We start from the raw sequence: 26,967 nt of genomic DNA on the forward strand, positions 1-26,967 counted from the left end.
TGAAACTCGTGTATTAAATAAATTCAATGCACACAGACTGAAGTAGTTTAAGTCTTTGGTTCTTTTAATTGTGATGATTTTGGCTCACATTTAACAAAAACCCAAATTATACTATATAATAGACAAAATATAATTAGACTATATTTTGACTATATTTAGACTATATTTTGTGCTGATATCTTAAGGACTACCGGGGACAGCTGACTCCTAAAGTTTTTTTATATATTTCATATTCTGTGTTGTCAGTTCACAGCAGTGATAGAAATGAATCTTTTCCTGTTTAAATTGATTTTTACCTTTTATGGGCATTTTTACCTTTATAAAGCCATTTTTTTCTAAAACTGTGCAAATTCTTACATTTAATCAGTCAATTATAATAATAATACATTTAGGCTGTTACTAAACAAATTAAATCAGTTTCAACAAAATTTATCTTTGCAGAAGTTGCATATGAAGTGGCATTTAGATGTATTTACACATGTTAATGCAGCTTAGAGGGACATGGAATGCTTTAACCTGCAGTTACAAATGCATAAATAATGTTTTGATATTTTAAACATGAAATTGTTAATAATTTGAAATTATTTAAAAAATGAAAAGATACTTTAAAAATGTAAAATTAAAACAATTAAAACCACCAGTAGGTGGCAGCAAGCCACTGTTAAGGGAGTCATTTCGATTGAACCGAATCATTTAAATGGTTGATTCATTCAGGAACGAAATGCCGTCATGTTGCTCAGAGACACAAAACAGTACAGTGGCTGTGTTTGGAATGATTTTTGTCAGTGAAATAGCATAAAAATAGCCAATATGGTGTCTAAAATGTAAGTCTCTTGATATTAACTTATAGTTTATTGAACTGTTGTATAAAATCAATATCACATTTTGATAATTTGTAATGCATATTAATAGACTGAATCATGCAGTGAAACGCACTACACACAAGTTAGTGTAGTCGCTTATGCGTGCACTCTGAAGGTGTGTTTTGTTTGGTACTGTATATATATATATATATATATATATATATATTGTTTCAAATTCATCTGTCACTTGGTAAAAGGTTGTGTAACTAACCTTAACTATGAACAAAATTATTAAAAGGTTTAAGAAAATACATCTTACATTATCACATTACATTATCTTACAATAAACATTTGTTGCATGCCAGGAATATGAAATAAATTTTATATTATACTTTTTTTTTTAAGCGAAACAATTTTACTACTGTGTTAAGGGCTGGTACTTGATAACAATGTAAAATCTGGGTCCTGAACCAGTAGAAAACCACTGCATTAATAAATAAATAAATAAACCTTTATTTAAATTCTTAGATCATTTAAAAAATAACCACTTTTTGTCAAGTATAAACTCTCTTTCTTGCACACTACAAACTAAGTGATAATGAAATGTTAGAATGTGAGCATAGAGTATGGCATACACTATCATGAGTCAGGATAAATGTAAATAAAAGTGGATAATTTTGTTAAAAAGCAGTATACAGCACAGATCGTCATCAGTACAGTGCCAATAACCACCTGTATTCTGAGATGGTCCTCACTGCAGAACACAAGATCCAGGGGGCGAAGTTGGATCCAGATCCAACTCCTCCCACCTTACATATACCTAAACCTACCCGTCTCCACCCCCTGATCCCTAAACCTACCATCTCCACCCCCTTGATGTGGATCCAACCCCGCCACCTGGATCTTTGTTCTGCAGTGAGGGGCTACTGTGTATTCTAGGAAAGGGATTTATAGTGTTAAAGGAAGCACAGAGAGCACTTCAATGTGGAGAACCACTGTTATGAAGAGTCTCTCTCAACACCACCTTCTCACATCTCAGTGCCCTACAAACATAAAATGCATAACTGACTCTGAATATTTTAAACAACTCGTGAGGACAATGTACTTTTTCGCTTAGTACATGATGCTCACACATAATAAATATGTTGACTTAACAAAAATGCACATTATCGCTCTGTATCAAAACTAAGTGATGTCTCCATAGACAGCATTTTAAGGCATCACAGATATGCTACCGACATGAAGGCTGCTCCAAAGCGACCCAAATCAGTCACTCACGATATTCCATTTCAGTTAGCATGCTTTCACAGAAGGTAGTATACAACAAAACAACTCACTAGGTTTTGGAACAGAGCTTACAGTATGTTTATGAAAAAATGTACCTTAATATTTTGTACAACAGGTGTATAGTATATGAACTACAGTAGCTTGTGACTTGCTCCTCACCCATCTTTCGTCTGGTCTTGGAGTTGTTATTGTTGACACCGACTTTCTTGGCTTTTTTCACTCGTTGATATCTCAGTGCTTCTATCCTCTCAGACCCTGCAGAGCCACTTGTTGCACCTCGACGTTTTCTGTGCAGGAAGCAAAGAGAAGCAAAGCCATCACACAGGGGAAGGGTAGTGCGGTGGCTCGCCATGCGTGTTAAACTGGTCATAGTAGTGATCACATGGTCTTTGCTTGAGTTACTGTTGCTAACACAGGCAACTCAGATTACCCATGAATCTCTTACACTCAAATGATCTGAACCAGGCATGGTCCAGTTTAGCATGATAAGTATGATGCAAAACATTTATTTGAGTGGAAAGAGAGGTATACTTAAAGTTTTTCAGAAATTTCCCTCTGAAAATTACATTTATAACTGCAGGTTTTTCAATAATTAGAGATCAAATCAACATTTAAACAGAAAAATAAGATTTTTGTTTTAAAATGTATACAATACCCCAATATGGCAACATTATGTATCTGTTTAAAGAGAAATTTTGAGAAATCATGACATAGATTGGGGTGATTACAATGGATGAGCATACTTAAATACATATTAGAATAAAACTGTAAAGGTAAAGTACTTTAAAATGTTACTTATGAAAGCATTTATATATATAATACTTTATCAATCCATTCTCAGACATTTAAGTTTGTATGTACAGTCTTCCCATCCAAATACAGTATGGAGGCACTTAAACCGGCAGCCCGCATACTCTGCCCCACACACTCACACGCTCACACACACACACACACAGCTCTCATGAGGCACAATAAAATAACAGAAATAGCATTATAGAGGGGCCGTCCTTCTGCTGAGGCTGCCGAGAGAAATTAAAGGCCATTAGTAGAGGGGGAAAATCACAGCTCAGCGACAAAGCATTGTCAGAAATGTGCTCATAGACATGAATACTGTCTACAATGGGCTTCACCATGCTGACAGGGGGAGAGATGGCGGGAGGGGAAAATGGCTACTTGGGAACAGTCACATAATGAAAAATAAAACAAAGCACTTGGACAACAAATGTAACAAGAATTTAATCAGATATGTGTTGTTTTTTCAACTGGAGCAATATTTAGCAATGGCATGCATGGCAATTTGCACATGGAACAGAACTTTAAAGGGGAATACTCTGGAAAAGCACTTAATTGGGTGAAAGCAACAACTTAAAAAGGAGCATTTTCTGGTGCCAACAGTGCTTTCCCCGTTGTAAAGGAAGTGCAGGAACTGTTTTGGAAGAAAACTTGCTTCGCATGATTGTGAAATGTGTTCTGCAGTCCAAACAAGTGCAGTTTTATGCATACACTGCGTGTACACTAGATCATTCATGATTATACAAAAAATTTAGCATTTTATCATACAAGGTGTTTGTACAAGGCTCATGTTTTTTAAATCACTTGAATTGGTTTCAAGTAATAAAAAGCACCTACCTAAAATGAAGCATAACATGCAACTCCTGCTTGAGACGATCCCTAAAAAATGGTCACCTTGATCCAGGTCGAGTTCAAATTCCCAGCCACTGCAAGTAGTGTTTGTGTTGTCATTTAATATAAACCTTAATTTAAAAGCACATTTATTTTATAAACAGCAAGTTTACCAGGAAGGTTACCATGAATCAAACCGTGAGGACTTTCTAAATGGCGGATTCTCATAAAATCAATATTAAAGCTCGGTTCTTGATATATTTTATTTTTATTGCATCTCAAGCATGAGGTTGTGTTGATTAAATGAAATGTGCTGGGTTTCCTAATCAATAACTGGGAAACGTACATATGCATACTAAGACCAGAATGCATATAGGATTCAAGACTGCAGAACTAAAGTATGTGGCTTTCTGAAAATAAATATAAAAAAAAAATCTGTAAACTTGGTAATAACGAAAGGAAAGCAAGACCCAAAGACTTGTATTCCCCTTTAAAGGACGAGGTGAATAAAAGCCCCACCTGCTGCCCCCCCCCTTTCAGACATGGATCCAACCCTTACCTATTGCGGTGTAGAGGACCTGGTCACAACAACGCTGCCCAGATAGCTGAGATCAATCAAAAACAAAGCAGGTAAGACTCGAGGAGTCGTCAAGAATGACCAAATGCCCTATTTAAGATGATGGCGACATTGCAACAGATGAGAGCAGACAGTCCCTGCAACACGATTCGCCCAACAAGCCTCCCCCTGGCAGTCAGACCTGGGGTGACCTGGGTGACAGGAGGCAGGAGAGAGGGGGGAGTGTGGAAAAGGCAATCATGCGGTCAGGTTACATTGGAACAGGAGAAGTGCCCTGTCCCTGTTGTGCCGGACACACCAACCTCAGCCTCCACATCATACACTCTGAGAGTCGTCCTAAAAAGCCTGGAGTTAGTCAAAACGGTGGGCTTCATTTGGACTTGGATTGGTCAATTTTATTGCACATGTGGGGTTCCTCCTGTTGGGTGAAAGGCAGGGTAAAGCATGACAGTGGATGGAAAGGCTGAGATCCTGTGGTGGTGTACCTCTGATTCCAGGCTTTTTAGGGGCTTCGTTATTGCATTTTAATCAACTTAAAATGGAACTTCTCCAGACACGTAGCCCTAAAAGGTCTGTCACCACGTCTGTGAAGCAAATAATTCATCTTGACTTGGAATCTGTTACCCCACAACCACATTTGGTTAAAGTCGCTTGCTTTTGATCTAAGACAAGTGCTTTAAAGTGCTTCACAGACCTTATGAATGAAATTGGATGTCTGACATGAAAAGCAGAATCAGTGACATAGAAAATTATAGCACAACTTGTCTATGTAGAAAATGGCTTTGAATGGTTTTGAATAATGCAAGGCATCTGGGGCAGTGTATCTATGGAAGCATGAGTTCTAACATTACTAAAACCAGCTTAAGGCAAGCATAGTTTTACATAGTTTTGCCCATGAGAGCAAACTGTAGCTTTAGACTAAAATCAAAAGTGTGGTTATTTCTGCACTGAGAAGACCTATAGATGTTACACTTAGGCCAGATGGTACATGGTTGATCAATCCACACTCTACAGGCCTAGTGCACCTACCCTGAAGCTGATAACTGGGGTGGAGAGGGTTCTGATGGAAGGATCTCCTCCTCAGTCCTCCTCTGGGTTGGCATCTGCCCGAAAATGTTGCTGCTTTCTACAGGAGGTGAAGGGGACTGTGACGGATAGCTTGCTGCTGAGGTGGCAAATGCCATGTGGGATCGGTAGCTGGGACTTGCCCTTCGGCTGCCTTGGCCTTGAGCAGGAGAGGAGGAGGGGGAGGACCTTCTAGAGAAACTAGCTGAAGAAGGAGGTTGAAGGGTGATCTCAGACATCTCAGGAGGGATCGGGGGTTGGATGATACTGGGGCGGGGCCTGGGGCGCACTACAATCTCCGGTGAGCCTTCGTGAGAGCTAATAGGGCTCTGAGTTAGAGGTGAGAGGCGGGATGGCTGGAGAACTACCATGCTGGGTTCCATCCTGCGGGGCTGCCTTGGGCTAAGCCTGGGTGTAAGCTCGTACCATCGCATATCCAGGCTTCCGAACGAGCTTGGGCCAACCATGTGAGACACCGGGTCAGAGTAAGGCAATACCGGTACACCCATACCGTGGCTTGTGCGTCTTAGCTGCCCTAGACTCTGTGCCTCTTGCATAGGTAAACGCTTGGCTGGAAGGCCCTGAGGCTTGACCTTGCTGGGAGACTTGCCTGGGCGGCTCTTTGGGGCCTCCAGCTGCAGGATACCAGGGTATGGAGATACTTGAAGGGTGGAGGGCTGGAGGGCACTAGGAGGAAGAACAAGAGGGGGAGGAAGGGGAGGTTCCGGGTGAAGATGCAAAGGGTGTGGGGGTGGAAAAATAAAGTGAGGACCCTCGATTGTGGCAAAGGTAAAATCGGGTCTCTGCCAGATGTCTGGAGAGCGCGAGGTGGAGGGGTGCGCCAAGGGAAGGTTGTAGCCAGAGACTGCATAATGCTGAATCTCTCCCTCACCGATTTCCTCTGGGATGGTGGGATGACCGAAAGGGCCCTCCAGGTGGTAAGGAGGAGAAGACATTACTGAGCTTAGAGGGCTGGTGTCTGGCATGTAGAAGGGAGGCGGAGGCTCAGGTTCCCCTGGACTTCCCAAGTAGCTGTAGAACTGGCCATGGGAAAAGGCTCGGAAGTGAGGAGCACCACGAATCTGTCCTGTAGCCTGGAGTCGACTGGTTTCCATGATAGTCATGCCTTTCATGGGCCTCTGGAAGCGGGGACTGTAGGCCGGTGGCTGCAAGTAAGACTCCTGGCTAGAAGAAATGGGCGAGATCTGATGGGGTCTGAGGGTTGCCATCATAGGCGGCATGGGCCCTGGATCATCATTCTCCTCATCTGACTGTCGAAATTCAGGGTAAAGGTCAGACTCCTCCACGAAGGGGAAGCCCTCGATGCGCCGTGCCTTAACTGGAGTTTCCGCATCCGTAGGTTCCATGACAAAGCGCCCATCTGGGCCACGACTGATCAATTCAATTGGCGTAGTAGCCTCCGCCTCGTGCTTAGAGACGCTATATTTCTTGCTAATTATTGCTCTCTTGGTCTTCTTGTATAAAGACAGCTCCTTCTCCTTGGCAGGACTTTGAGGAAACTTCTTAGCTCGTAAACCATCCTCGGAGGACTCTGAAGGAGGTCCTATGGAGCGGACACTTTCTGGACTAACCTTTCCAGAAGATGATCTATAAAAGTGGGAAAGAAAAAGAAAGAAGAATAAATAATGAGTTACATCATGCACATTGTAGTTTCAGGTAAAAATACATCTTAGACAATTGGTTATAAATCTGATGTTGTTTATCACTCATCTTAATGCTCTCATTTGATGATACCTATGATTCAAATATACTTATAATACACCACCAACAGACCAACACGCACTGTGAAAGTCTCTTTGACAGTCTCGCACCCAAAGTACTTCAAGGTATCCTACACCCACAACTCTCAAATGGCGCTTTTCCACTGCGTGGTACGGCTCGGCTCGGCTCGGTTTGCATTTCCACTGCAGTTTAGTATCGCTTTAGAGTGGGTGGGATTATTCACATGTTGTTATAGTTGCACCGCCTCTACTGCCGCGACTCCTGAAAAACCTTTTCATTCCGCGTCGCCCTATCAAGCTCGCTGGATCCGCTCCTCTGCTATCAACAAGAGGAACGTCTGTACTTCCTCGAAACAGCCACTTTCTGGTTGTTAAAATAAGGTGCGCTCATTCAAAACAGTTGCGTTCAATCCTTCGCTGGCTGTGCTGATTTAAATCTAACGGTTCTGTTGTGTTTGCGTCGCAAGTTCAGTGACGGAGGTAGTGACGATTCTCTCCAGCCAATCCGTGATCAGCAGAGTTTACACGTCACATTTTGGTAACGGTACGGTTCACTTGGAACCTCAACCAAGGTGGTACTAAAAAAAGTACCAGGTACCAGGTACTGTACCCAGTGGAAAACCCCCCAAAAGTGAACCGTACCGTGCTGTACCATGCAGTGGAAAAGCGCCAAAAGTGACAGGTAAGGTGAGCATGACGTAAGCTATGAAATCCAACAGTGCATATACACGTCAGCAACTGAAACTTGCTTATTTACTTGAAATGATTGCTATCATTGTTAATATGTCAATTAACTGTTTTTTGGAATTTTTCTGACATACATTTGAAAAATGTCTTAAGATAACCAGTTGTCCTCAAGCTTTCAGTGCAACATGCTCTTTTAGCATTAACCAGAATGATTGCTGAAGTGGTTTGTTTACTTTAAGGTCATAATCACGTTAGCTAAATGTAACCTATGATTTAGATTTGCCAGTTTATCTTTTTGACATCTTTATGCTACTTTACATATTAAAAACAAATCAGTTATCTTCAATTCAGTTTGAAAATATCTAGGACACAGGACTTGAGAATAATTACTCAATTATTTAAGGCCCTATAAACTAGCACCCTGAAACCTAATAGAGATGACTACATATGATTACAAAGAGTTTGATTGTTGGTTGTAATTTTCACTGTTTTTTTCTGGATATATCTTGTCATAACTCATCCTTGTTAAGGCCTTAACACACTCTCCAGTCACCACTGTTTGAATGTCACAGCTAATTCAGTTTAACAGTATTGTTTTAGTGTGTGTGTGTGTGTGTGTGTGTGTGTGTGTGTGTGTGTGTGAGTGTGAGTGTGTGTATGGTAGACATCACAAATCCAAAAAATTAGTCCTCATTAATCATAGATGGTGACATTTTCCAAGATATTCAACTGAGAGTATTTATGTGACCAAACAACGTGAAATAACAAGCATAGTCCAGAAAAGAAGAGAGAAAATCAGGAAATGTTGGGAGAGCCATAATACTTTATTCAATAACAAATATACATGTAATGGCTGAAGCTTGGTTTTTGCTGAATCATTACACCATGTACTTTCACTTGTAATGGCTGCGGTGACGGAGCTTGGTTTCCATGGCAACTGCCTACTGATGACCACCATTCAGGTGCAATGACGTTATGCCTGCTCCAAACAACAATACAGTGCACCATAAAGCAGGCTTTTCCCCAGCCAAGCAGAGGGAACACACAATACACTCTTTAGCAAAAGAAAGTCCTCACCACAGAAATTTCCCACAATTGTTCTCACAAATGTTTAGAGGCATAATACACAACATGTCTGTTAAGAGAATGAAAAGAAAATGAAAACACACAGACAGGTTTGATCGGATATCGGCTCGCTTGTCAACAAGGCTGTGCTTTCATTTTGCAAGAGTAAACATGTTTTGGATAAAAACATTGATAAAACATCAAAGATTCAGTGTGTTTTAGTTGTAATTATCCTTATCAGCTGATCATGTCAAGTTGTTGTCCTGCTAAATGTTGTGATGAAAGATAATGACCTCAGGATTGCTGACAGGAAGATGGTATCAGACCTTATAGAGGCCAGCAAAATAAACCTTTTCTGGCTTTACTTGGCCTTCCATGCTAATTTCTCCTAGAACTTTGTAATACAGTCTTCAAACTGAGACTCGATTCAGATTCTACGGCACATGGAAAATTCATATAAACATGGTGATGCTTTTTAGGTCACAAAATTCAAAAACTTCCTGGACTAATCAAGCTGAGCATTTAAGAATGATTGTCTGGCAATATACAGTAATACCACAGTTAATACAGTTTTTGGCACAGAATATCTCATTAAAAGCTCAATCTACTGTTACTATTCACTGTAAAAGTAATTGCAAATAACAACACAAAGTGCATAAGCTTCATAATATACCAGGATTGTGCAATGTTTACCATTTATATAAGATAAATCCACTAACAAAACAATAAATAACAACAAAAAGCAATCTGAACGCAGGATTGAACGCTGCTGAACGCTGCTGCACGTTAACCTCTGGTGTGCAAGGGTGTGTTGGTGACATACAGGCAGTTCAGGTGCTTGGGAGGGAGAAATCTGAAACTAACATTATGGGGTGGTTAAGACACATGAAAGAGAGTGCAAGCCACCCCTTGGCAGCCTGTGGGCTTAATGGGTCCAATGTTATTTAAACTACTGTAAACGTGTGGAAGCACAAAAGTTCACATGCAATGCATTATGTAGACTACAGCAAGTAAAATATTTTAATATTATTACAAAACTGAAGCTATGATATTTATATATCATAGCTTCAGTTTTGTAATAATATTAAAATGTTTTACTATTTTTATTATATATATAACTCGCGATGCCTTGAAAGTAGACAAAACCGGCTTTTTTGACAAAACATGTTTAGAGTTCAGATCGCGCTATATGTGGAGAATAATGCATGGCAATCAGCTCTTTTTTTTTTTAAGTGGCATTTATCGGTTTTTGCAAATGAACTCTTCATATATATATATGTGTGTATGTATACACACACACATTAGAATTTAACATTGGTAGTGTGTTTATCATGACAGACAGACAGACAGACAGACAGATAGATAGATAGATAGATAGATAGATAGATAGATAGATAGATAGGCTACTACTAAAAATGTGGACCTGTGGAGGAAAAAAATTTGGCAGACAGAGAGAAAACGCAACAGATCACCCAGAGAGACCCATCAGGAGTGAGAATAACGCTAAGAACTAAGAGTAAACTGGAGTGGCTTAACTAAATGGAGAAGTGACTGCATCACAAGAGAATCAAAACTCACATCCACATCTTCATCTTACAGCAAAGGTCCAGCCATGTAATGGGTGACTTGATGAGAGTTTGGGGAGCTGTATTAAATTTCATTCAGAGATGATTGTGTGTGAAATATATTTTTTTTAAATTTCAATAAAGGGCTAAATTTGATTTAAAGTCTGGTTGCTTGCTTAATTTCATATAAAGCAAGCGTTATGAAAAGCGTTCATGACAAACTTGACCCAGTTCTGTGACAAGGATTCCACAGCTCTTAATGCACTGCCTCATAATCAAATTAAAGGTGAATGTCGCCCTCTGCAGGACACATGAAAATAAACTGAGGCCTTAATCAAATTAAAGGTGCACACCGGGTTATTTACAACCTAAAGTCTATGGACTGCAAGTTTGGTATGCTCTCAGTTCTCACAAACAATTCTGAGTCCCTTCAATTATAAATGGAATGAGTAAATACACTTATAACGGAAGCCTAGGAGGCAAACAGGTTTGTGTAGTGTATTGTAACTATTTGTAACTATTTCCTTCTTTTATTTTCAAAATTAATGTACAAAATTAATGTGATAATTTATATTTCGTGAGGAAATTAAAAAGGAGGCAGTAGAGACTTGCTATACACAGTAGTATATATATCACTTCATATGAACATACTGTATGCATGTGATCAAAGTTGGATATAATACAGTGGTCAGAAAAAGTATGTGAAATCTTTGGAATTAGTTGGTTTTCTGCATTAATTGGTCATAGAATGTCATCTGATCTTAATCAGTCACAGGTATTGACAACAACAATTAGTGTGTGTGTTGTTAGCTTAAGCACGTTGTGTTTGCCATTGTATGACCAATTAATGCAAAAACCCAACCAATTCTAATGGGTTCACATATTTTTATAGAGAGAGAGAGAGACAGATAGAGAAACAGACAGAGAGCAGTGCGATGATACAGTTTTTTTAATGTAACTATCCCTATACTTCTATATCAGTTAACCAATCAGAAGAATTATTTTTGTAATACATAACCAGCTGCTCCACCATGAGAACAATTGCCATCTTAAAATAAAGATGATAACTTCAAACAAAAATACATTTACTTACACTCTTGTAGGTGTTTAAAAATAATACAAGCTTTACATTTCTGATGTGAAACCCTCTGGCACACTTTCCTGCTTCCATTATAAGTGTATTAATGTAAATGTTTCTTTATACAAACATTCACACGCACTAAAACAGAAATTAAGTTGAAAATAACCCAGAAAGCACTTTTAATTTCACGATCCTAAGTGTAAATGTGTGAGTCGGCAGGATGCCAAAAGGCAACAAAGTCTTAAGCTTTGGGTCTCCTGTGTGTAAAGCGCATGGGTTCACAGCCTGCCAAAACAACCGTGCCCAGCAGCGCACATGGGACGCATGCGACATAAGGCAGTGCACACTGCTGAACAAGGTGCAGGCACTCACAGAGGACTGGAGGGCGGAGGCCTGTAGCTGCTCCTTTCCTGGCCTTCCCAGTAGGGTTCTATGCCAGGTAGAGGGGTAAGAGGACTCCTGCGGCAGGAAACACAATAGAGATGGGAAGGATGGGTAGGGGAGGGGTCATGTTGGCAATTAATGAGGCTGCTTTCCATACAAACAACATAGTAGGAGAATAAAAAAACAGTGACATGGAAAGATAGAAGTGAAGGAAAGAGGAAGGGAGAGCTTGATGACATAAGAAATGATAATGATCGAGGGCACTGGATTGTTCATTTATTAAATGACACAGTTTATCATCTTTCACTAATTTTAGGGCCTATGCATGCAGGGATGTCAAGGCAAGCTGGGATCCATGCAGCATCCTTGTTTTGATATACCAGTAGACATTCAGTGGTTTATTTGAGATTCCTGACAAAAGCAGCTGATATACAGTGGAGTGCAAAGATCTGAGACTAAATGCTTTGGGTCTGCATTTTTTAAATAATTATATTTCCAATTTAGATTTTTTTTTTTTTAAATGATGAAAATTAAATAAAAACATTGATTTTTTTTTTTAAAGTTGCTTTAATAACAACTGGACTCAAAATGCATCATCAAGTTTTACACAAACTTGTGGAGTTTGTTTGCCAGCATGATTTGATGCTCCAAAGACCATCTTGTGCTTCAGTGGAAACAATGCTGATTACTACACAAATGAGCTTATTTATTGAAATAGTACAGAATGTTAAGCATTTCTCATTCATTTGACATTATTAACATGTCTTCATTTTATATGTTCAAAATCCCCAAACTTACTTTCTTTCTTTCTTTCTTTCTTTCTTTCTCTCTCTCTTTTTCTTGACAATGAATACCAGATTTTTAGTGACATCAAACTTTTGCCTCCACTGTATAATTTTGCAAAGCACAAGCCTATGTAAAAGTACAATAACTCAAAGTATATTTTGTGAAAAATGAATGCCATAAAAATAACATAATACTGCAGATAAAAGCAGTTAGATAACTAGCTAAAATACTCAATTCAATACTACAGCACTACCACAAAGAGATACCATATCCCAGCATATCATGAAATAAGGTGAAATGCAATAGCAGCATGTTTTTAAATGTCGTGACTATGCAGTTTATGACTGACATCATACCAGAGTTAACCCACTTAGCTTTAGATTACTGAAAGATGCATGTAGGAGTATCAAGTACTATAAATGTAATATCTGAGACATCACTAGTCTAAATGTATTATTATAGAGAAGCACTGTTACATGCTCACTAGTCACTTAAATCTCATCGTTTGTGTTTCTGAAGCATTAGAGGACATCAAAGGATGCAAGTAAATTTGCTTCTTCTTGATTCATCAAAGCAGTATGCGATACTGTGATAGGATAATACTTTAAATATTAGATTATGAAGAAATAATATGAATAAATACTATTGAATGTATAAATATGGAAATCCTAGTCACCGATGTCCACTGTTATTAGCACTGGGAAGAAAGACAAACAACAGAGTTAGTGTAAAATGTAAGTTAAGACAAGCCGAGATTGTTGCAGTGGTATACCGGAGAAATAAAGTACTATACCCTCCCTGTTCTTCAGTAGTGTGTTAGTGTACCATGGTAAATGCAAAATAAAAATATGAAAGCATTGTAACAGGCATTCTTTGAAGCAGAGACAACACAGCATGCACATTTACCATGGTAGAGAATCCACAGATATTGTGTTTATCACCAAAACTCATTATAGTTCACCCAAAAAAAAAAAAAAAATAAATTCTGTCATCTGGGCTTTTTATACAACATTAAATCTGGATTATCGTCTTTTTAAAAAACGGTTTTGACATTGGGTTAAGCTACTTGTTGCGCTAGTAATTTTAAAAGGCGATTAGCACTGCTTTTAATGGTAAGTTATGAAATACTGCTTACTGCTTATAATGTTCAGGGGGGGAAAACAACTAATAAAAGCCTCAATGCTTTAAATATTCATGTGCTTATAAGCAGTTTTAAGTTAATATTTACTGAAAAATTGTACATACAGTATCTACCAGTTTTGAGACACACAAGAACAAATTTTGGGTGAACTACAGAGACTCCATTATTATATAAACTCCATGTGTGATTAATATTCATTTTCACAATAAATTGTTATTCTGTGTGTTTGGATTATAGCACACAAAATGATTAAAAAACACTTTTAACACAACTGCACTTTAAATCACAGATGTTGCATATCATTTACAGTGCTTGTACTGTACAAGCATGTTTTGCACTCTCTTTTCAATGTCTGATTGTTGCCATGGGAACTCAAAAGCAGCAGGTCACTTTAAATCAGTGTCTGTGCAGAAACCAATTACTATGAGGATGAACCTGACCCTAATCCTACAGTACTTTCTTTGCTAGGGTAGTAAGTGTCATCAAAACCATTGTCCATGAAGCCAAAACCACAGTCAAGCAGGAATACATGAACAGCATTTTTTTTCCCTACAATAACTTAAATAGCTAATTAACAGCCATAAAACACAAGATCAGTTACAGAAAAATAGGAATAAACTTCAAATGCCATTAATAAACAGTGTTGGGGAAAGTTACTTTTAAAAGTAATGCATTACAATATTGCGTTACTCCCTAAAAAAGTAACTAATTACATTACTCAGTTACTTTTTAATGGAAAGTAATGCGATATGTTACTTTGAGTAACTTTTTAAATCTGGGCAGGGCATGCTTGTTTGTTTTTAATATAAAAAGTTATTTTACAAATATAAAAGCCCTTTCACACCAAAAGTGAAAAGAATACGCCTCAGGCTGAAGGAAATGTAAATCCATGTCTGTACAGTAGAGGGTGCAGCTCAAACAAATTGCATGAAGAATATGACGCAGGAGAATAAAGTTCAACACTATTCCAAAATAACAAAAATGAAACACAAATGTGTTATTTTTGCTTGGTAAGTTTGAATTGGATCATCGAAAGTCAGTAGCAAAGACACTGGTTAATAAAATGGGATTAAATACATCAATTATATTTGTCTTATTTAATATATTTAATTATTGTAGGTTTGTATAATATTCGGAGTTTGCTTTTAACTGTTTTTATACATTTTGAGGAATACTAAATCTGTTTTTGTACAGATGAGATGAGTAAATGTGTTTATATTTAGCCTAGAACTACAGTAACACCATGTTCACACAGCACACACAACTCCTCCGCACTTACTCCCGATTTCTCTCAACATGGGGACAGGAGAGCTGTCAGTCAATACATGGGAAACAAAGTAACTGGCAGTACTTATTTGAAAAAGTAACTCAGATATTTCCTTCTAAATTACAGTTTTTCTCAGTCGCTTTGGTGCATTTCTCACATCACTATTTACATTTGCACAACAGTTAGTTCAACCTCCACAACATTTAGTCATTTGTGCACATCATAGTAGCAGTTTCTCATTCCTTCGAACAAATTGCAAATGCTTTTGGACATGCATCAATTGCTTTCATACAACTCTCTGCTGTTTTATAACATTATCATTTGCTTATGTCATGTCAGTCAAAATTAACTATACTTGTGAATGCTGAATAGTCATTCCATATAAAACTAATAGTCCTCATTTCATTGCTTGAGTCATTACATACAAAAATGTTGAACTAGTTGTCAAAATCTGTTTTGAGAACTGCATTAACTGTTGTGCAAATGTAAATAGTGATGTTAGAAATGCACCAAAGCGACTGAGAAAAACTGTAAAAAGTAATGCATTACTTTACTAGTTACTTTAGAAAGTAATCTGATTACTTAACTCGCGTTACTTGTAATGTGTTACCCCCAACACAGGTTAATAAATGCTGTAATGCACCAATAAAGATGCAGTTTTGAATTCAGCTCAGGTTGTTTTTTCTGTCACCTCTCATTTGGTAATTAATAAAAGTGGCAAAAAGATGATAGATAGACAGACAGACAGACAGACAGACAGACAGATAGATAGATAGATAGATAGATAGGTGCAATCCCTTTACAACATGTCCAACATTTTGAAGTAGTTAGTTAATGATAATAAACTTCATATGGCAAAATGGGCCAGTGGTGTTTCTAGTAAACATACAAAATAAGATAATTTGTGGAAAAAAACAAAAAAAATTCTGCTTAGGGAAGTACCCTCAAAGGTACACTTTCGCACCTTACTTACACTACTAATATGCTGTTGTATACTGCTTTTTTTCTGACAGTGTTCTTGCTAAATGTGCAAATAGAAAACATGTCTTTAAATTGAGTATTTGAAGTCTTTAAACTGCCAAAAAGCTTATATTACATTTAGTTGGTTATTTTCAGAAATATACTTTGTTAATTAACACAAAACATGAATATAGTGAATTAGATTAGTGTCTAAGATTTGAATAAGCCAGTACAGTAATGCACAATAACATCTATTGTAAAGCAGCAAATCTCTACCAGGTGGCCAGGGCCAACTTCCAAAGGGGTTTCAAGATGACTTAAAATGATTTAAAATAAGACAAAACAAGCATTATAATAAGCATTATAATAAGCTATCTAATCAAGATATTTATTATTTTAATTCACCCCCTCAATAAATAAATATAGCTAAATAGCAGCAATAGCTAAATATTGCTGTGGAAAATAGGGGACCTTGGAGTCTAAAAGGCTGAGAACCATAGATCTAAAGTGCAAATCAAGGCAAACACAAGAGAGAACTATTTAGAAATTCAGACTAATGAAAAAATGAAGAAACCGCTCTTTGATGAAATTAACTTAGACTGTTCAGTCCATGAGCACACTACATCAGGCCTATCACTGAGCAGTAATTAATGGCTCTTCTAATAGGATCTTTAAACGAGAGGGCGTGCCTGTCGGATGTCTTGATTTATGAAGCACACTCCACTCTCTGTCTGAATAAACTGAGGTGAGAGGGGAGAAGGGGGAAGTTCTTAAAAGACATTACTTACGGAGTCTCCACGCTCTTTCTGCAGTGTGTTATAGACAGAGGGGGATCTGTTGAAGAGAAAACCAGATTAGAGATTTCAGACACGCATAAAAAGACTGATTTCAGGGCTCCAGACTAACTATTTTTACTAGGAGCACTGTAGCCCCTGACTGAAAATTTTTAGGAGCACAAGCAGAAAATTTAGGGGCACACCTTAAATCAGCCTGCAATGCAATCATTCACATAATTTCCCCATTTTAAATGTATTACTGACAAATGCTTTGATAATAAATAGACTTAACTCATAGAAATTACAATGTGCAGTATTCTTTTAATTTCAGAGGGACATGGCATTACTCATTACAGTACGAGAACACATTAGTAGATGGAAACAAATTATGTGGCCAGTACAAAAAATCAACTAAACAGATAAATTAAATGTAAACATTTCTACAGAAGTTCTGCAGATGGAGGCGCCAGGAGCAGATTTGGTAGTGTTGGGGGGTGGTGTGTGGGAGTATTAAAAATATAGATAATTTAATCATTAAATTTCTATTGTTTTGCATGTTCATTTCTTGTTTATTCACATTTGACAATAAAGCACTAAGTGTCATGAATCCGGTCTATGAACTTCCGTTCACTCACCAGCAGAGGTCACCTGCTCACTACATGGACTCTCACACTACACAGACTGTTACACTATACCCTGGACTACATTTCCCATCATCCATTGCACTGATTGCACACAGCTGTAACCAATCACACGCTCACCTAAAAGCTATTACACACACTATATAACATCCACCCAGATCCTGCTCAAGTCGCCGAGTATTGTTTAGCGTTTATCACTGTTTAGTTGATAGCTACTTTACGGAGCCTGCTCTATCTTTCCCAGTTTATTCATAGTCTTGCCTTGCCTGTTTTTCCCGTGTTTTGGTTCTCGCCTGTGTATTTCGGATTACCCCCTTCGTCTTGCCGTTTGGACTCTGTTTGCCCCTGACTGGATTATTGCTGTGTACCTGGATTATCTCTCTTTGCCTTGCCCTGTTGGATATTGTTCACCGTCGAACGACCCACGCCTGTTTACTGGACTGCTCTTGTGTTTTGCCCATGCAATTCCTGTTCGCTGGTGTTTCGACCCTGCCTGTGTTAGTGACCACGTCTTTTAATAAAAAGCTTGCATATGTATCCGCACGTCTCTCGTCTCGTCTGCTCTTTCTTCATTCTGCGGCAAATTCAAACGCTTCTCACTGGATCTCGCAGTGCTGTGCTGTAACAGTGTCACAAAATCAACTTTGATTCCCGAATAAAGCTGTTTTGAGCTCCGACAAGTTTGTTTGTGTCTCGGTTCGAGCTGATAAACGGTCCTCGCTGCGCAGCTCAAATGAGTAGCAGGATTTTGTTACGCTTTTGTTTCATTTGCCGTTTGATGTTACTCATATGCAACAGAAATGGCAGCGATTACAAGTTAAACAACGAGGCGGTTGCGCCAGTGCGACAGCTCACAAAATTTAATCGCACCGGCAGAAAAAATGGTCGCAAAATACGACCATTTGGTCGAAGTCTCTAGCCCTGCATTTCCTAATGAAAAAGCATTCTGAAAGCTTTCTGCATCATCAGTTGTGTGATTGTGACACCTGCCTGTTATTTAAACTCCTTCAAACTGTAAGAGAACAAAACTGTGGGAGTGTCTTGAATGCTAAACATAATGGAATGTTTCTCAGTGTCTGTAGGGTAAGATGTAGGGTATGTGGTTGAATGAGAAAGAGGAGGGCATTCTGACCGCAAGGGCACCACTGACCTCGTCTCCGCTTGAGCTTACGCCGTCTCTGTTTGTTGACGAAGCAGGCCGCTAGCGTGCTGAAGAGGATGGCTGCTGCTAGGAAACAGATGGTGGCCACAATGCCTGCCACCACCGGCCGTGCCAGCCCCTCGTCTGGCACCTCAGGCGGCGGGAAGTAGTCTGAAAGATACAAACAAGCTCGCCTTCAGCACGTACACACACAAGCGCTTTCATTCTTAGTGTGGGCTGTTTCAACAATAAGCTATACAGCTCATTCCGAATGATTTAGTTAATAGCAGGGAAGATTTAAAAGATTGAAACAGAATGAAATAGTCGCCTATCTTGATCCATAAAAGACATTCAAAATACATTCAAAATCACCCTGGGATACTTTGAGAAATGAAAACAAAGCCTGAATGGCAGCCTCGTGTTTATTTTGACTTCAAGTAGTGATTGAATTCTGACTGCAGCGCATAAACTATCTATTTAGTAAATTCAATCATTCAGAGGCGACTGTCAATCACTGGAGGTTTTGTTTATGTCATGTTGTTCTTATGTTCTTGTTGTCTTAGTTTTGGTTATTCTGTTTTATATGTTGATTGATTGGAAAGCACTTTGGTCAGCATGAGTTGTTTTTAAATTGTTTTTATAGTTGCTATAAAAATAATAAACAAACAAACAAAATTATTAGGCAGCACAACTGTTTTCGACATTGATAATAATAAGAAATCAGCATATTAGTATGATTTCTGAAGGATCATGTGATGCTGAAGTAATGTCTGCAGTCTTCAGCTATAGCTTTGCCATCACAGAAATATATTAAAATAGAGCAGTTAATTTAAATTGTAATACTATTTCATAATATTACTGTTATAAATAAATGCAGTCTTGGTGAGCGTAAGAGATTTCTTCCACAAAGTCCAAAGTCTTCTTCCAAAATTTAACATACTTTCTTTGGACAATATTTATTCTTTGATTTGAATTTTCTGTGGTTTGAGACATTGAAACATTTGTACACAACTAGACTAATTATACAGTCACTGAAATAGATAGAAACTATATTTATAAAAAATATATATATTAAAACAATAAGTGCACAATGCACCAATATTTCTAAAAATTGACTTGTTTTAATTCCTTCATTCAGACAGACAAACAGTGTGTGATTCATATTAAATCCTGCAGATGGCAGCAGAGACAATCACTATTTCAGAATCAACTCACTCCATAAATGCTTGTGTGGGTCTACACTAAAATGTCACAGTATAACATGATATTATGTGCAGTAAATCTCACAATACATTTTCAAAACCCATATGGACTATAAAAATCCTCAGAGCACTGACCTGTGCTAGAGACTCCCACTACATTACTGGGCTCACTGACATGGTCCTCCATAACCGCCATCACTCTGAACTCATACCAGGCTTCCTGCAAAACAGATGACTAGAAAACTCAATCCATTTGAACTTTAGTTGCAGTAGAAAACCTTGAGGAAGATTTCCCCACCTTTTTGCTTTTTCCCCCCAAATGTACATTTAATAAACAAAATGATGACTAAATATTTATTGTTGGATGAATTATGCTTTTAGAGCTACAGCATTAAAGGGGTCATATGATGCGATTTCAATTTTTCCTTTCTCTTTGGAGTGTTACAAGCTCTTGGTGCATAAAGAAGATCTGTAAAGTTGCAAAGACTAAAGTCTCAAATCCAAAGAGATATTATTTATAAAAGTTAAGAGTCAGCCACGCCTACCTAAAACGGCTCGTTCTAACACGCCCCACATACCTACGTCACTATGTGTGAAGATTTGTATAACACTGCCCAAATGTTCACACAAAGAAAGAAGGCGTAACTTTTATTCTCGCTGTAGTTTGTTTTATGCTCAAACACATTTACACCTGCAGGAATGCCAATACAAGCCTTATGTCAATCTTTTGAAATGGTCATCACAGGCATACCTGAACCAGGTCTCTAGCCAAAAGCTCTGTCTCTCCAGCAGGGATTGCATCATCAAGAACATCCCACCTCTCCCCGAGGCGGAACTCCATGATGTAGTGATCAATTGGCGACGTGTGATTGGCTGGAGGGATCCATGTGAGTAGGACTCCCTGCTGTGTCCGGTTGGCTGTGAGGCACCGTGGTGGGGTAAGCAGCACCAGTGGTTCTGGGGTACTTATAGGAAATACTAGAGGAAACAAAGTAAACCACTGGATCATTTAAACATTCTGATTTGATGTTTAAGAAACATCTCTTCTTATTAATGCTGAGAACAGTAGTGCTGCTTAACATTTTTTGTGAAAACAATTATAATTTTTTTTTAATTATTTTAAGATTAAAAGAAAGTTCAAAAGAGCAGCATTTATTTGACATATATTTTTTGACATTATAAATGTCTTTACAGCAGGGTTATTATAGTTAACTAAAATTTAAATTAAAAACATAAATTAAAACCATAAAAATATTTTCATTTATATAATAAAAATAAATGTTAACTGAATAAATTAAATAATAAAATATATAAAAAACTTAATGTACTAAAATTACTAAAATTAAAAAAATTATATACATACATATAGAAAAAAAATACTAAAAATGACAAATAACAGACAACAGAATTAACTATTACTAAATTAACTATAACTTCATTAAAATTAATAAAAATGATTAAAATTTTAATAAAAACTATAATAGTATCTCAGTTATACTATAATAATACTGCTTTATGGACACTTTTGGCTAACTTGATTCATCTTTGCTGAATAAAAGTATTAATTTTATAGTATAAATAGTATAGTATGAATTAAAAAAAATACAACAACAAAAAAAACACAACAAAATTACTAAAACTTGACCTAAAATTGAAATTAATAAAATTATTACAATTTTAATAAAAACTATAATTGTATCTCAGTTATACTAAAAAGATACTGCTCTATGTTCACTTTTGGTTAACTTGATTAATCTTTGTTGAATAAAAGTATTAAATTCTATAGTATAAATAGTATAGTATAAATTTAACAAAAACAAAAAAACATCTGAATCTACAGTTCAGATGTTTGCTGACCCCAAACATCTGACCTGTAGTGATATATAAGTGATAAATTTGCTAGTATTACAGTATCATATAATTTATTATTATTATTATTATTATTATTATATTACAATTTCTTTTAATCACTATATTCCAATTTTGGATACTTGATTATTTATTGGTATCTAATACTCAGTTCAAGAAAATCCTAAAAACACTAATCATTTTAATGTTAAATGTAAATTTCAAATAAAAAAAATCTCAAAATAAACATATACATTATAAATATTTACATATAAAGTTATGATGCCTAAATTCACTTGTAGCATTTAAAATGACTAGGTTTCAGTTGTTAGTGTGTTCTTTCCAATTTATTTAGACAAAATAGTATTTTAATACTATTTCGTAGTATTTGTAATACTAATATCCGTTTAGAAGACAATACAATTAAAATGATCAGCTTATCACTACCAGCCATAATTTCAATATTTCTGTAAATAAAATATATAATATAGTCTAATATAGTTACGATTATGTATTTGGAGCTTATTCAAAGGTACTAAAAAAAACATTATAACAGGGATCAAAATACTGTTATCCTTAAATTCTGCCATTCCCATCCCTACAATAAAATGCATTTCTGTCAGGCAGAGATGATCTTGTCTTTGTAAATTGTATCGTGCAGGTGGCCAACCTAGTGTGTTCACAGTGACGACCTCGCTGAACGGGCCCGTCCCCAGCTTGTTCTGGGCCAGGACGCTGAATTGGTAGGCCGTCTCGGGCTCCAGGCCTTGCACAAGGAGCCAGTGCTGCCCGCTGGGCACAGGCATGGACAGCCAGTCATGCGGTCCTAACTGCTCCCTCTTCACCCTGCAGGAGGAGTCACATGCACAGATGGAGAGAGTTCAGCACGGCACAAGCATACATGCGCATACGCTCCGATAATGATTGCCATGTCGCTCACAATACTGATGAGAGCACTGCCTGCAGCTAGACGTAAAAAGACAGCTTGTTTGGCTCAGTGTGAGTGCTCAGTGACATCCAATAACACAAAAACTGTCTCACGGTTTCCCAGAGGAAATTCTGAAGAATGCGTTTTCGACCGCTGATCTTTACAAAAATATCCTCATAGATCTTCAGTGTATCTTGTCTACAGCTCTTTCCCCTGGATCTCTTGAGAAAGACCTATGGCTTGAAATGAGTCTTATGGACAATACATCTCCTTATAGAAACCACCAGAATGGCTACGATGTTGTGGATAAGTGGAGTAGTGATTTTTTACAGACTACAGATCTTTTACAGACTTTTAACTACAGAAGCCCTGGACTGTCACATCATGTTCTGTTGCACATATCCAAGTAGTTTTGCATGCTCAAAACTTTGTGTAGCTGCACCTACAGCCAGCATGCTTCATTCTGATAAACTGCTGCCCTTGGCATGCATGAAATGACTCCCACCGGACGTCCTGACTAAATTCAAGCTGAATTTCTTCGACCTTTATTGTACGAAAGCAACACAAGGACACCATGCATGCCCCCCTTCAGTACAGTATTATCATCCTCATGACACTTTATTTCCTCCATTTATTATATATTTATATTTGATTTAAAATAAACTGCCTCTCCAAGGACGCACAAAACATACATGGTGTCTTTGTTCACCATAAACTATAAAAGGTGAATCTGTGACAAAACTGAAACTTACATGGGTGTTTTTTTTTTAAACTATCTATCTTACTATTCAAACTATCAGTCTTAAAATATGAAAATCCATCATAAAAATAAGAATATATGTTAAAAACGCTGAATACCTAAACAAGAACGAAATAAATAATACGTATAATATACAAACTAATATATTAATATATATATATATATATATATATATATATTTGTTAATTTATAACATTAGAAATGTATGGAAGCCCGTTCCTGCCACTGAATAAAAAAAAATGGTAATTGCGACTTTTTATCTCACAATTCTGATTTTTTTTCTCACAATTACGAGTTTACATTTCGCAATTCTGAATTTTTTCTCAGAGTTGCATACTATAAATTCGTAATTCTGACTTTTTCTCAGAATTACGTGATATAGGCCTGCAGTTATAAGTTATAAAGTCCAATTCTGAGGGGAAAAAAGACTGATATGTTCTCAGAATTGTGACTTTTTATCTCACAATTTGGACTTGATAACTCGCAAATGCGTGTCATAAAGTCCCAATTGCAAGATATAAACTAACATTTGTGAGAAAAGTCAGAATTGTGAGTTTATATCTCACTATTCTGACTTTATAACTCAAAGTTGTGAGTTTATATCATGCAATTCTGAAGTCAGAATGGCGAGATTCAAACTGCATTTGTGAGAAAAAAGTCAGAATTGCGAGATATGTCACATTAGTGAGAAAAAAGTCAGAATTATATCCCGCAATTCTGACTTTATACCTTAAAAATTGCGAGTTAATATCTCACAATTCTGACTCTCAGAAATGTGTGTTTGTATCACGTCATTCTGAGAATAAATGAACTTGTAATTGCGAGAAAAAAGTCTGAATTGTGAGATAAAAAGTCGCAATTTTATATTCAGTGGCGGAAACAGGCTTCCATAAATATAAAATATATAGAATTCATTTTCTCAAAACAAATGTTTAAATATTTTATGTAATAATATATATAGTATAGTTATACCATCTTAATGCAAGAACCAAAACGTTCAAAATGTCATCTTTCTCACAGATTGCTGTGCTAAACACAAGGCATCCTTTGAGATATTGAAATTACACTGTGTTAGGACTATTAATGACTTTCAAAAAGAAAATAGTAAGTTATCAGGTGTATACGTCATTCGCCCTGTTCCTATTGGTGAGTTATAATATTCCATTGAAGTCTAATTGATCACTTCCTTCATGCCCTTATAGCTTGAGAGTTCACAGGCTCTTGAGATGTGTGTTATTCACAGCATCTCAGCGGTCGCTCGCCACCTCTCCTGCAATGCACAGGAAGTAGCAGGAACACGCCAACTATCTGCGTCAATGAGGCTGATGGGAGCTGTTGAGCTCACGTGGGTCACCTTTAAAGGCCATTCATACACAACCTTTAAAGCATGAGTCACACTGCCCAATGTTTCAAATGACACCTTTAGTCAGCTCTTGGCACAGGTCTCCGATTGCTCAGGCACCCATGGTGGACACATCAGGCCAGCAGATAATGATGATCTAAGAAGAAGTCGGAAGCAGAACAGTGAGGAAGGTCTGGCCCTTGGGTGAGGATTAATATGCTTTCATCCTCCATGGGGCTTCTATTCTTCTTTAGCTTTTGCATGTGTGGACTGCTGTGTTAGTGGAAGGGCTCAAGTTAGTAGACAGTATAGACTGTGAAGAAATGCTGAGTGTGACATACAGACACGGTTCCCTTATATGAGACACAGATCTGTCTTGGATGACAATGTGAACAGCAAAAATCACATTCCGATCTGCGCCACATACTTGGAAATAAATATGATACATCTCATTTCTTGATGAGTTAACACCCGGGTAAGAATTCATGTCAGTTTTTTAGTCTGAAGCAACATATTCAATCTGAAGCAACATTTTTTATGTTATTTTTTATTCACCCTTAGCATGAAGAATACGAACAAACAACAAAAAATATATATTAATATAATAATATGTGCCGTGATTCCTCAGTTCAGTTAAAGTTGCAAGTTGCAAAAAAACTTAAACAAGCACTAAGAAAGATAATAATTGGGTACCTTACTGCAGCCGCAATGTAGGCGCATAATGCTGATTTAACATATATATATATTTTAACACTACAGTTCAAAAGATTGTGGTCGGTATTTTTTTTATTAAATTAATACTTTTAATCAGGAAAAGATGCATTAAAAGTGAGAGTAAAGACTTACATTGTTACAAAATATTTCTGTTTCAAATAAATGCTGTTCTTTTGAACTTTCTATTCATCAAAGAATCCTGAAATATTAAGCCGCAGAAATATTATGCAGCACAACCGCTTTCAACATTGTTTATTAAGTACATAATCAGCATATTAAAATGATTTCTGAAGGATCATGTGACACTGAAGCATAAAGTAATGGCTGATGAAAATTCAGCTTTGACATCACAGGAGTACATTTTATTTTGAAATGTATTAAAAATAAAAGGTTATTTTTAATTGTAACAATATTTCACTTTTTTCCTTTTATACTTTATATTTCATAAAATAAATGCATTCTTGGTGAGCATAAGAGACTTCTCTTTTAAAAACAAAAGAAAAAAAAAACCTTACCAACCGGAAAATATTTGAAGGGTAGTGTATATACTGTATACAGTCCTATATATAAACATTCCTTTCCCAGGTCATATAATCCTTACACTTTCCTCTATTTTTCTCCATATAACAGCCATGTGTGTCTCTAAACTCTAAACTAAATTTCATGACTATTAATAGCTCAAAAAGGAGTGAAATCTGTCTCCAGGGCTCGCAACGGGCTAAACCTGTTCATGCTACATTCCCATAAAACACTGCTGCCATCTGTTACCTGGTGAAATATGTTCTAAAATGAGTAAGTTCCAAGTATCGCTAGCAAAGACACAGCTTTAAAGACATACAATTGAAATGTTCTTGTCATACCCACCAAAGCAAACATACAAAGACTATTGCGAAGCATGTGCCATTCTATAGAGTCAGGAGCACAGAAAGCTATAGAATGCTGATATTCCGGGTGAATATCGTAGAGGACAGCGCCACACAGGGAGCAGAATCACAGGGATGCAGAAGCGCTGGCATGGGCAGCAGAGAGATGAAGAGAGGCAGAGGAGACGAATGTGCTGCTGATTAAGCCAGAAGCAAGAGTTTGCCGTTATGGATCAAGTCACTAACAAAAGTACCGCAGGGGCACCTCTTTAAACCCTGGATGTCACCTTACCGAAGCAAGTAATGAAAACTTTTTAAATTATGATACAGTAAATACTTACTTGCAATAGTTGGTTTTCTGCATACGGTTAAAATATCAAAATCTGTTTAGCACTGAACTGCGAGAAGGCACAAGACAAAGTCTTTACATTAATACATACTTTTCATGCATAAGAATCATCAGAATCTCTCAGGGCGTCATACTGTACTGCACAATACTGTACTGTATGTACAGTACAAACTACAGGTTCACATCTGAGTTCTACTGTACTTCTAAACATTCTTTAGAAATGTCATTTGATGTTTTCTATATTATCAGGATTAATATCTACAATGTGCTTCCATGAAAATTTTGTCCTCATTTACTTGCACTCATGTCACTCCATTATATGCATAAAAAAATAAATTTTTAAAATATCCACAGAAGAAAGAAAATATGC

General features: G+C 37.2%; 1 protein-coding gene across 3 annotated transcripts in view; it reads right to left on the reverse strand.

Annotated features, from left to right (window-relative positions):
* Positions 1-26,967, reverse strand: part of igsf9bb (immunoglobulin superfamily, member 9Bb) — a 127,159-nt gene that overhangs the window by 15,332 nt on the left and 84,860 nt on the right. Inside the window, exons 13-22 of one of the 3 annotated variants that reach the window (XM_016492947.1) lie at positions 22,312-22,487; positions 20,545-20,771; positions 19,929-20,013; positions 18,601-18,762; positions 16,822-16,867; positions 13,342-13,362; positions 11,868-11,954; positions 5,320-6,963; positions 4,273-4,318; positions 2,311-2,377 (exon numbers count right to left, since the gene is read on the reverse strand). In XM_016492947.1, coding sequence (XP_016348433.1) covers positions 4,273-4,318; positions 5,320-6,963; positions 11,868-11,954; positions 13,342-13,362; positions 16,822-16,867; positions 18,601-18,762; positions 19,929-20,013; positions 20,545-20,771; positions 22,312-22,487 — 2,494 coding nt within the window. In that variant the 3' untranslated portion in view covers positions 2,311-2,377. Of the gene's footprint in view, positions 1-2,249; positions 2,378-4,272; positions 4,319-5,319; positions 6,964-11,867; positions 11,955-13,341; positions 13,363-16,821; positions 16,868-18,600; positions 18,763-19,928; positions 20,014-20,544; positions 20,772-22,311; positions 22,488-26,967 lie in introns of those variants that run through there. The other 2 variants (XM_016492945.1, XM_016492946.1) reach the window with 2 other exon arrangements.

Source organism: Sinocyclocheilus anshuiensis, unplaced genomic scaffold, assembly GCF_001515605.1.
Source record: "Sinocyclocheilus anshuiensis isolate Anshui unplaced genomic scaffold, SAMN03320099.WGS_v1.1 scaffold1208, whole genome shotgun sequence".
Lineage (NCBI taxonomy): Eukaryota > Metazoa > Chordata > Actinopteri > Cypriniformes > Cyprinidae > Sinocyclocheilus > Sinocyclocheilus anshuiensis.